Source organism: Zonotrichia albicollis, chromosome 6 (genome assembly GCF_047830755.1).
Source record: "Zonotrichia albicollis isolate bZonAlb1 chromosome 6, bZonAlb1.hap1, whole genome shotgun sequence".
Taxonomy (NCBI): Eukaryota; Metazoa; Chordata; class Aves; order Passeriformes; family Passerellidae; genus Zonotrichia; species Zonotrichia albicollis.
In genome coordinates, this window is record NC_133824.1 from 61,436,370 (window position 1) to 61,448,629 (window position 12,260).

General features: G+C 49.4%; 1 protein-coding gene across 1 annotated transcript in view; it reads left to right on the top strand.

The window, feature by feature from the left end:
* ERO1A (endoplasmic reticulum oxidoreductase 1 alpha) overlaps window positions 1–12,260 on the top strand; it is a 25,223-nt gene continuing 12,963 nt past the window's right edge. Inside the window, exons 1-4 of the mRNA XM_074544066.1 lie at window positions 1–237; window positions 9,887–10,006; window positions 10,539–10,622; window positions 11,995–12,033. Of these exons, the coding sequence (XP_074400167.1) occupies window positions 106–237; window positions 9,887–10,006; window positions 10,539–10,622; window positions 11,995–12,033 (375 nt within the window). The 5' untranslated portion in view covers window positions 1–105. The remainder of the gene's footprint in view (window positions 238–9,886; window positions 10,007–10,538; window positions 10,623–11,994; window positions 12,034–12,260) is intronic.

The following is a 12,260-nucleotide window of genomic DNA, read 5'->3' on the forward strand; positions in this document are numbered from 1 at the left end:
CCTCGCTCGCTCCGTGCAGCTCCGCGCGTCGCCGCCGGGCCGCGCCCCGGGCGGGGCGGTGCGAGCGGGGCGGCCCCGCCGAGCCCCGGCCGAGCGCGCACGGAGATGGCGGCACCGAGCGGGAGCGTCCTGCCGGGGCTGCGGGCACGGCTCGTCCTGCCGGGGCTGCGGGCACGGCTCGTCCTGCTGGCGCTGCTGGCGCTGCCCCGCGCCGCCCGACCCAGCTGCTTCTGCCAGGTGGGCACGGGCGGCAGCGAGAGGGAGGCTGGGCGCGGGTGCGGTGCGCAGCTCGGGGTGCCCGGCGTGGGGAAGGAGCGGAGCTGCAGGGGAGAGAGCGGAGGAGGGCTCCGAGATGCTCCGAGGGCTGCGGGAGCTTTGCTGGGTGGAAAGGCTGGGAGAGCTGGGGGTGTTCACCTGAAGGAGGCTCCAGGGAGAGCTCAGAGCCCCTGGCAGGGCCTGAAGGGGCTCCAGGAGAGCTGGAGAGGGACTGGGGACAAGGGATGGAAGGACAGGAGCCAGGGAATGGCTCCCAGTGCCGGAGGGCAGGGATGGATGGGAGATTGGGAAGGAATTGTTCCCTCGGAGGGTGGGCAGGCCCTGGCACAGGGTGCCCAGAGCAGCTGTGGCTGCCCCTGGATCCCTGGAAGTGCCAAGGCCAGGCTGGACAGGGCTTGGAGCACCCTGGGATGATGGAAGGTGTCCCAGGACTGGATGAGCTTTGAAGTTCTCTCTAACCCAAACCATTCCAGGGTTCTGTGGTTCTCTTCCATGCCACCTTAACTGTATTCTCTCCCTGCTCCCGTCACTAGAGGGGAGTGCTCCAACTTGTTGAGCATTTCTTTCTTCCCCAGCTGCCCAGGTGCCTTTCCTGGGATGTTTCAGGGATATCATTGCTGTCCCTGGCAGCTGCTCCATCCCCTCTCCTGCCTTGCTGCTCTGCTGCCCAGGATTCTCCTGCCACCCTGCCCTGCCATGCCCAGGTGGGAGCTGGGCTGCTCTGCTCCCTAAAACTCCTCTGGGGTTAATTCCTCATGTTGTGTGCCAGGGGTGTCACTGTCACTCAGTGCAGCTTCTGGGAAGGTACAGAAATGGGAGAGCTGGGTACCAAGCCTGGATTTAAGGAAGAGATCACTCTGCAGTTCCCTCTGAGAGCACTTTGCACAAGCAAAGTGGCTGCCCCTGGATCCCTAGAAGTGCCCAAGGCCAGGTTCTTCTTCTGAACACATCTCTTCCATCCTACTCTGAGAGCAAATCAGTCCTTTATTCACTCTGAGGAACCACAAAAAAAAGTTTCTGCTCTACACGACCTGCTTGTAAGAATATTGCATCTGATTTCTTAGTGGTTATGATGTGATATGTTGGACAGGGCCTAGAGCACCCTGGGACAGTGGAAGGTGTCCCTGCCCGTGGCAGGGGGTGACATAAAATGATTTTTGAGGTCCCTTGCGACCTGAATAATTCCTGTGATAAGCACATTTGCAAGATCAAGGAGTGAGGATGTCACAATGTCTTCAGCCCCTTTTTTTGTTGCCTTCAAAAACAGGAAGCTTTTTTAAAGGCTACTCTTGCTGTATTAAATTTCTAGTCCTTAAATGTGGGTCAGGAATTGAGAATGGGGAAAGAAAACAAATGGAATTACACTCTTGGCTTTGGCTTTGCCTTCTGGGGTGGCTCTTGACACTTTCAGCTTCCTGTGGAAACGGTAAATAAAAACTCTGCTGATAAAGAATTGAAAAAGAAAAACATGCCTTTAGATTCTGGATCTCTGCAGGGTTTTTCCTTGCAGCTTCCTGTAAGCAGAGAGGTTTGGGTGTTGGGTCAGGAGTGTGGAATGGGATAAGGGGCTGTAACCACTGCTGACCTGGCATTCTGGCATGGCAGGGACTGCCAGGCTCTTTTCCTTGGGCTGGAGGAGCTGGTGTGCTGCTCTGGGCACTGCTGGGTTCTTGCAATGCACTTTGCATTCTGTGGAGCAGCCTGGTGTTTTCCCTAAAAATGTTTAGAGCAGGATTTTTTATTACCTTTAGGAAAAGGTGTCATGAAGGGCAGCATTTCTCAGCCTTTCTAACCACCAAACCTTTTAAATCACACCTGAGGGCTGCCTCATCTTTTGGTCAAAATTAATCTGCTGATCCACTTGGGCTGGTGGTTTTTATTTGCCACCAAAGAAAATACAGGGCCAGCCTTGAATGATCTGCTTTTCCCCCTTGGTTTAGCTCCTTGCAGGCCTGCTCCAGCTCTGGTTCCTCCTGTGAGCCATCTCCTGCTGCCTCATGAGGTGCAGAGGCCTCAGTGTGGGTGGCTGGAGGAGCTCTGACTTGTCTGCCAGGGACAGGTGACAAGGGCCACTTTTGGGAGTGCTGCTCCAGCAATATTCCAAGTGCTGACTGCAGCAGGCTGTGATTCTGGAATGGGTGTTGCTCTGCACCCAGGGCAATGCCTCACCTGCTTTTTGGCACTGTTATTTTGCCTCCCTTCCTTAGAGACCAAGCAGCCCTGAAACCTTTATTAGAAACATCCATCTGTTGCTGCAAACACTGCTGTTTCAAGTGCTGCTTTCTGCTTCCCAAGCTCTGATTAACATTCCAATATCAAAATCCCCTCCAATTTTACAGGCAGCTCATCCCCCCCCGGAGATATTCCTGTTTGCATCAGAGCTTTAGTCAGCCATGGCTGTCTCCTGTATATTCCTGGTAATTATTGTTCATTTACTGTTTACAGGCTGATGCAGCTGCATTAAGGATGTGCTGCAGGTGTTTGGCAGAGGGGATTTTGTGAAGGTTTCCTGTCTGGCAGAGGGCTGGCTGCCTTTGGGAATGTTTCTGTGGGCAGGATGCTGTCATTAGGGGTGAGTGTGGCCGTGGAGAGTTTCCTAATGGCACCTGGGCAGGTTTTCAGGCTGTCCTTGTGTTCCTGTGGGGTTGGTGTTCACTCAGCAGCCTCTGGGGCAGGGATTCATTCCCACCACAGCTCCCGTTTCTGTGGCAAAGAGGAGCTCTGCTCTCTTCAGGAGGAGTTTCCAGGTGGAGAGAAGATCTTTGGGGGCACATTCTGCCCCTCTGCTGTGCTCTGGGGTATTACAGTGTCTTTAGACGGTCACTGTGGTGAGAGAAGGACGAGAATCTTGTTTCTTGATTAGAAGGCTTGATTTATTGATATATGATATATAATACATTATAACTATACTAAAAAGAAAAAGAAGAGAAGTTGCAGAGAGCAGCTATGCTAAGAATAGAATAGAAAGAATGAATAACAAAGTTCTGTGTGCAGGGAATCTGTCCCTGAGCTGCTCCTGTGATTGGCCTTTAATGGTACACAAGGAAGATGAGCCAATCACAGGGACACCTGCTACATTTCACAGCAGCTGATAACAATTGTTTACATTCTTCTTCTGGGGCTCTGCTTCCCAGAAGATGGACAAATCCCAAAGAAAAGATTTCTATGAAAAAATGTCTGCAACACTGGGGAGATCCCTGCTGGAACAGTGTCCTGCTCCTTGCAGACAGGAGGAACATGGAGCTGGTGGAGTCCAGAGGAGGCCACCAAGATGATCAGAGCAGCTCTCCTGGGAGGAAAGGCTGGGAGAGTTGGGATTGTGCAGCCTGGAAAAGAAAACACTTCAGGGAGGTCTAATTGTGACCTTCCTGTACCTGAAGGGAGCTGACAGGAGAGAGAGGATGCACAAGGGATGGAGGGACAGGACACAGGGAATGGCTCCCACTGCCAGAGGGCAGGGCTGGATGGATATTGGGAAGGAATTGTTCCCTATGAGGGTTGTGAGGCTCTGGCTCAGTTTTCCCAGAGCAGCTGTGGCTGCCCCTGATCCCTGGCAGTGCCCAAGGCCAGGCTGGGCAGGGTCTGGAGCCACCTGGGATGGTGGAAGGTGTCCCTGCCATGGCAGGGGTGGCACTAAATGGTCTTTAGGCTCCCTTCCAACCCAAACCGTTCTGGGGTGCTGTGACAGCCCTTCAGGCCCTGCTCTGACCCCATCCTGGGGCTCCCATGTGAGATTCACTTCTGTGTGAGTTCTGGGAAACCGAGTCCTTGTTTTCTGGGCAGAAGATGGGGATAAACACCTGGAGTGGCAGATAAAGCTTCCAGGGCAGGAGTGATTGTGCTCAGCTGGCTGCCAGCAACCTGCCCAAGTGCACTGGAAAGATGAAAGGGAAATAATTTCATAGAATCTGGAAGGGACCCACAAGAATCATGGAAATCCAACTCCTTTGTACCAGGAAACTTCTGTTGAGGGAGCAGGGAAGGCATCTGCTCACCATAAGCCTGGGATTTGTTCAGAGGAGCAGGCAGAGCCAGGGAAGTTGGTACAGGCTAAACCCAATCCCTCAGCCTCTGTGGCACTCCCTTCCCTGGGCCCTGTTGTGGCTGTGGTGGGAGATGCAGGGAAAAGTTCTCCTTCTTTCTTTCCTGCCTGTAATGGAAGATGCAGGGAAAGATTTTCCTTCTTTCCAGCCTGGTTGTGGTGGGAAATGCAGGGAGAAGTTCTCCTTTCGTGGTGGGAGATGCAGGAAAAGTTCTCCTTTCCTGCCTGTAATGGGAGATGCAGGGAAAGATTCTCCTTCTTTCAGCCTGGCTGTGGTGGGAGAGATGCAGAGAGAAGTTCTCCTTTCCTGCCTGCCTGTGGTGGGAGATGCAGGGAAAAGTGCTCCTTCTTTCTTTCCAGCCTGTAATGGGAGATGCAGGGAAAGATTCTCCTTCTTTCCAGCCTGGCTGTGGTGGGAAATGCAGGAAAAGTTCTTCTTTCCTGCCTGGCTGTGGTGGGAGATTCAGGGAAAAGTGCTCCTTCTTTCTTTCCTGCCTGTAATGGGAGGTGCAGGGAAAGATTCTCCTTCCTGCCTGCCTGTGGTGGGAGATGCAGGGAAAGATTTTCCTTCTTTCCAGCCTGGCTGTGGTGGGAAATGCAGGGAGAAGTTCTCCTTTCCTGCCTGTAATGGGAGATGCAGGGAAAGATTCTCCTTCTTTGAGCCTGGTTGTGGTGGGAGATGCAGGGAAAGGTTCTCCTTTCCTGCCTGTAATGGGAGATGCAGGAAAAGCTCTCCTTTTCAGCCTGCCTGTGGTGGGAGATGCAGGGAAAAGTTCTCCTTCTTTCCTGCCTGTAATGGGAGATGCAGGGAAAGATTCTCCTTCTTTCAGCCTGGCTGTGGTGGGAGAGATGCAGGGAAAGGTTCTCCTTTCCTGCCTGTAATGGGAGATGCAGGAAAAGTTCTTCTTTCCTGCCTGGCTGTGGTGGGAGATTCAGAGAAAGGTTCTCCTTCTTTCCTACCTGGCTGTGGTGGGAGATTCAGGGAAAAGTGCTCCTTCTTTTCAGCCTGGTTGTGATGGGAGATGCAGGGAAAGATTCTCCTTCTTTGAGCCTGGTTGTGGTGGGAAATGCAGGAAAAGTTCTCCTTTCCTGCCTGTAATGGGAGATGCAGGAAAAGCTCTCCTTTTCAGCCTGGCTGTGGTGGGAGATGCAGGGAAAAGTGCTCCTTCTTTCCAGACTGTAATGGGAGATGCAGGGAAAGATTCTCCTTCCTGCCTGCCTGTGGTGGGAGATGCAGGGAAAGATTTTCCTTCTTTCCAGCCTGGTTGTGGTGGGGAATACAGGGAGAAGTTCTCCTTTCCTGCCTGGCTGTGGTGTGGGACACAGCACAAGGAAATCCCAAAATCCACTGCTCAGGGGATGCTCCTGTGACCCTCAGGGCAGCAGAAGGAGGTGGGAGGAGCAGCATGGAGGGCAAGGAGGCTGAAGCAGAGGCCAAGCCCAGGGATTGCACAGTCCCTGCTGTTGGTGTTCCCAGCACACGAGGTTGGATTTTGGGGTTGTGGCGCCTCACCCTGGAGCTCACTCAACACCAGAGCCACTCCTGCAGCTCTGTCCCGCTGGCACAGCCCAGCCCAGCCCAGCCCAGCCTCCTGCTGGCCTCTCACAGCCAGGGCAGGCGAGCAAACCCCTCACTCACTGGTGATTCACGGTGCCAGCAGGCTCATGGCACATGCTGGGGGCTGGACCCATCCCTGGTTTATCTCAAACAGCTGCTCTCCCTGGCACAGGCTGGGCATGTAGGTCAATATTTTGTTTGTGGGGTGGGAGGAAGTGTTTTAGGGTACCACCCACAGGAGGGCACGTTTGACACGGAGCTCTGCTGCTCTGGCAGCAGAAGTGAAATCCCAAACCAGGTGAGGGCTGAAAAATGGGTTCTGGGGGGTCATGGAGCAAGAGGGAACCTCTGAAATGAAGAGAAATCCTGCCAAATGATCTGGCACTGCCACTTCCCTGAGTCTTAGGTTCTGGGGTAGTTGTGGAGCAAGAGGGAACCTCTGAAATGAAGAGAAATCCTGCTAAATGATCTGGCACTGCCACTTCCCTGAGTCTTAGGTTCTGGGGTAGTTGTGGAGCAAGAAGGAACCTCTGAAATGGAAACAAGTCCTGCCAAATGATCTGGTACTGCCACTTCCCTGAGTCTTAGGTTCTGGGGTAGTTGTGGAGCAAGAGGGAACCTCTGAAATGAAGACAGGTTCTGCCAAATGATCTGGCACTGCCACTTCCCTGAGTGCTGAATGACTCAGCTTCAAGCTGGGCATCACTGGGCCTTTCACCAGGGCTCTGAGGAGCCTCAGCTCTTGGTGCTGCTTCTCCTCTGTGCTCCTCTGGCTGTAGGTTGGGCACACACAGCCTGGGGAAATTGCCCATTTTTACCCATTCTGGCTGAAATGCTTGGAGGAAGAAGGATTGAGCAGATGTGGAGTTTTCCCAGCACCTTTCCCTTTGCCCCTTGCCCCCACGGGTGTGTTCAGGGTGACCCTGAGGCTGATCCCACCAATAAACTGGGATTTGGAGAGCTCCAAACACAACCCCCATCCAGTCCTAAGGATTTGGGATCATCTTGCAGTGCTTCCCTGGTGGGGTAGAGCACAGACAACTGCTGGAAAAAGTAGTACAGTGATATCATCCATTAATTCATTTATTTCCAGCTCCTCTTGCACTGTTTTCCTGTTTTCTGGCATCTTTTCCTACTACTAGAAGACAAAGTTAGATTACAAGATTGCAGCTGAAGCCTCAAGCTCAGATCTTTCAGTGTATAACTTTCGTGTAATTTCAGTCAAGAATCTTTCTTGTGTGTAGTTCCATGCAGTGTTCAGCCTGCAAACTGAATTATTTAATTGCCTGCAGGGTATGCAAACCAAATAAAATTAAGTCCACGTGAGCTGCTGTCATCTCTTTTGGCTTGACAAGAAAAAAAGTGATGTTGGTTTTGCATCTCTGGATTTTATTCAGGATGAGGTTGGTTCTGGCTGGAATTGGTCACCAGACATAACAAAACCAGACCTGGCCCAAATGGTGCTGCCAGAGGGGGTTGGTGGGAGCTGCAGTGATCCCACTTTTACAGGGATGTCATTCCTTTGGATACAGAGAGCAGCTGAAGGTTATCCCCAAATCTTATTTTAGGTCACTTTTAGACTCTACCTTTAAGCTTCCTGCCTTGAAGGATGTAAAGATTTCAGGAAATAAAGATGTGGTTGGTTAATGCCTGTGGTTTGTTGTTTTGATGAGTTTTTTTTTAATGTCTATATAAATTTGCAACGGCTTTAAATTGGGTAACTGGATTAGCAAATTGCTGCTGTTTGTTTTTACAAGGGTGATTCAGGTTAGGGGAAATCTTAAATCACTGCTAATCTTCATTAGTGTGCAAAATGCAGGACAGAATTCAGTAAATGTGTGAGGGTGACACACTGAGCTGCAGTGTAAACACTGAAAATATGAGTGAGCCTCCAGACCACGGTGCCTCAACAAAACAGAGTCATTCCAGTGGGGTGGGGAATTCTGGCTATTTTTTCCCCCACCTCCCCATTTCATGTGACTCTGTGCTCCATTTCTGCATCCTCCTCTCTGCTCCATTTCCATGCTGGTAAATAGAATTTTATTTTAGTTGTTGTGTAGCTCTTGCTGGGTTGTGAGGAGCAGCTGAGGGAGCCGGGCAGGGGCTCAGCCTGGAGCAGAGGAGGCTCAGGGGGCCCTTGTGGCTCTGCACGAGGAGGGGACAGGGACAGGAGGAGGGAGAACAGCCTCAAGTTGTAGCAGAGGAGCTTTAAATTGGATATTGGGGAAATTTCCTTCCTGGAAAGGTTTGTCCAGCCCTGGCACAGCTGCCCAGGGCAGTGCTGGAGTCCCCCATCCCTGGAGGGATTGAAAATCTCCCTGGATGTGGCACCTGGGACATGGGCAGTGCTGGTTGAACTCAATGATCTTTTCCATCCTGGATGATTCCAGAATTCTCTGATTTCCCCAAGGACTCACTGGGGGTGTGGGAGAAGCAAAATTACTTCTGTGTTGAGCAACTTTGTAATCTGCCAGTAATGGATGTGTCAGGAAACCACAGCTGAATTTGTACTGCTGCTTTCTTTGTTGGTTTTATTTCCTTCAGGGCTTGCACAAAGGCTGTTGAGTTGTTCAGGATGATGCAAGAAGGATCCAGCAGATGCAGAGCAGATGTTTTTGTGCCAGAGGGCTCTCTGAGGCCAGCAGGGGGACTGCTGCACCAATCCCAGAGTCACGGAATGGTTTGGGATGGAAGGGACGTTAAAGATCAGCCAGTGCCACCCTGCCATGGCAGGGACACCTCCACTGTCCCAGGGAGCTCCAGACCTGTCCAGACCAGAGCAGAGCAGAGCAGACCAATCCAAACCCAACCAAACCCAACCAAACCAAACCAAACCAAACCAAACCAAACCAATCCAATCAAATCAAACCAAACCAAATCAACCAAACCAATCCAAACCAAATGAAATCAAACCAAACCAAACCAAATCAAATCAAACCAATCCAAACCAATCCAATCCAACCAAACCAAACCAATCCAAACCAAACCAAACCACACCAAACCAAACCAAACCAATCCAAACCAAACCAAACCAAACCAAACCAAACCAACCAAACCAAACCAACCAAACCAAACCAAACCAAACCAAACCAAACCACACCAAACCAAACCACACCAAACCAATCCAAACCAAACCAAACCAATCCAATCAAACCAAACCAAACCAAACCAATCCAAACCAAACCCAACCAAACCAAACCAAACCCAACCAAACCAAACCAAACCAAACCAAACCAATCCAAACCAAATCACACCAATCCAAACCAATCCAATCCAACCAAACCAAACCAAACCAATCCAAACCAAACCCAACCAAACCAAACCAAACCCAACCAAACCAATCCAAACCAACCCAAACCAAACCAAACCAAACCAATCCAAACCAATCCAAACCAAACCCAACCAAACCAATCCAATCCAACCAAACCAAACCAATCCAAACCAAACCCAACCAAACCAAACCAAACCAAACCAAACCAATCCAAACCAAATCACACCAATCCAAACCAATCCAAACCAAACCAAACCAAACCAAACCACACCAATCCAACCCAATCCAATCCAATCCAATCCAATCCAATCCAAACCAAACCAAACCAAATCCAACCCAACCCAATCAAACCAAACCAAACCAAACCAAACCAGACCAAAGCTGATGAGCCACAAGCAGTTTCTCTGGGGCTGCATTGTGGCAGTGTTGCCTGACTGGTCCCACATGCAGACTGCAGCTCTAACTCCCTGTTATCCTCCAGGAGTGGCTTCCTGAGGCTCCCCCAGGAGGGACCTGAGCTGGCAGCCTGTGCTCACTGCAGCCATGTCCCTTCTGCTTAAACTTGGCTTGCTGGGAAAAGGAAAGAAAATGATGAATTGTTTTATTGTCTGCAGTGTTAGAAAACCCTGCCTGAGTTGTTTATATTTGTTATATATTTAGTTATTTATATTTAGTTGTTATATTTGATTTAATTTTTTTATGTTGTTGATTGTGATTTTATTGTTTTTTTCTCCCCCAGGTTACTGGTTATTTAGATGACTGCACGTGTGATGTAGAAACCATCGATGCCTTCAACAACTACAAACTTTTCCCTAGACTGAATGAACTCCTGCAAAGTGACTATTTTAGATACTACAAGGTCATTTTTCCTTGTAAAAATTGTATTTATTTGTGTGCTGCTGTCTTTTTTAAAATTTCCTATGAATTATTGCTGATCTTTTTAGAATCAGACATCTGCATTTTAACCCTTTAAAGGATGCAGTTGGAGCCTTCTGTTACGAGGAGAATCTCAATAAGATGCAATGTACTTTTAAGAGGATTTCAAAGATATTTTCTTACCCATTTTTCCCCATTAAGCAACACCTTAGTGAGAGGAGTTCCTTTGGTGAGCTGTGATTTAAAGATGCTGATGAGCAATTTTAATTTATGATCCATAATGAGAGAATTGCCCATGGAAAACCTGCATCGGTTCCAGACCCTCAGGTTCATGGATGGCTGTTGCTGCCAGAGATTCCATGGATTGGATTCCATGGGGTGGATTCTGGGTCACCAAGGAGTTGCTGGTTGGAACAAACAAGTGCAGAACTTGGATTTCTCTTGGGAAAATGGGAAGGTTGGCTTGGCTGCATGGGGGAGATGAGTTATTGAACAGGGTGATGTGTTGTTTGCAGGTAAACCTCCAGAAACCTTGTCCCTTTTGGGAGGACAACAGTCACTGTGGGATGAGAGACTGTGCTGTGCAGCCCTGCCCCTCTGTAAGTACCAAATCCATTCTTTTACCTTATTTTTTTTATTTATTTAGCTTTTGCAGACCAAGAGGAAACAGCAAACAAGTGACTGAACTTTGTTATTTTAGTTACAGCAAAACTGGGGCTCTGGTGGATCTTTCATGGGTGCAGCAACACTGCTGGCCCTAAGAAAGGCCAAAATCCTGAATTCTGTAATATTACTGATTAAAGTTTCAAGGCAAGCTGGGCTTTTAACAGCTGACCCTCTGCAAACAGCCAAAAACTTCTCCTGGTCGTTATTTTTCCATTAGTAACTAGTTTTTAGGGCAAATCCATTATAGTTTTTGTGTTAATTGACAGAATTTGTTGCCCATGAGCTGCACTGTGATTTAATTTTGGCTGATGAATTTGTCTCAGAGCTTTCCAGCCCTGTTGCAGGAGAAATGGCTCTTTGAGCATCCCATTTCCATTTCCAAGGGCATTCCTGTCCCTGTATCCTGGACAAAAGGGTTTTGTTCCCTCAGCTGTAAGAAAACACCCTGAGGGGGTGAGGGAGTCACAGCTTGGTGGCCCCTTTGGGGACATTTCATGTTTTGGTGTTGACAGCCAGCACAGACTGTCTTACTCCCTCACTCTTGGCTTCTAAAATGGAATGATGAAGTTGTTTTTTTTTTTTTTTACACCTCAAAATAACCCTAAATGTTGTTTAAATAACTTTTTCTTCCTTAAAAAAAAAAATCTATTTTTGGTAGTGATTATGAGTAATGTGATGGAGTTCTGTTACAATTACCTAAGTTTTAGCTAAAAGTTGTTCTTATTTTAAGAACTGACTGTCCCTGCTGTCCTTAATTAAAATAATAATAAAAATAACTCTTATTGCTTAATTTTTCTTTTTACCATCACACTCTTTGCTCCTGTAGAAATGGTTCTATTGCCTTCCTACTCCTGGAGAAAATGGAAGTTGAGGACAATTTTGGGGCTGCTTGTGTGGGGCTGACATTCCATGATGGAATGGTCAGAGGGAAGTTTGGGATATCATGTGTCAGGGGCTGGTAGATGAAAAATCTGAGGTGGCACCTGGGTTCCTGCCTGGCTTTCCCAAATTCCTGCTGGGATAAGCAAAGCACAACCTGGTGTAGCACCTGAGGAAGGCTTCAGACCTTTGGAGAAAAGGAATCTTGCAGTAAATTAAAAAAAAAATCAAAATAAACCACTAGGAACGTTTCTTCTCCTTGGTGTGGGGAGGAGTGAGGGGTTGGACGTGCTGCAGGCTGGGCTGAGTGCTGTTGTCACCTTGTCACCTCTGGCAGCTGTGGTGACACCCCAGACCTTTCCCAGAGATGGGGCTGAGGGGTCTCAGCAGCCCCACAGGTGGCACTTGCCTTGTTTTGCCTTTCAGGATGAAGTCCCCGATGGAATCAGAGCTGGAAGTTACAAGGTGGGTGTGGCTGAGCACAAAAGGACGAGGGGGGTTTGTTTTGTGCTCCAGTTTTGTGCCATAAAAGTGACAAGGTTGGAAAAGACCTGGAAGATCATCTAGCCCAGCGGGCACTCTGCACCAGCCCAGTGTCCTCATGTGCCACATCCACGTGGGGTTTTATCACATCCAGGGATGGAAACTCCTCCACCACCCTGGGCAGCTCCTTCTGATGCCTGGCAACCCTT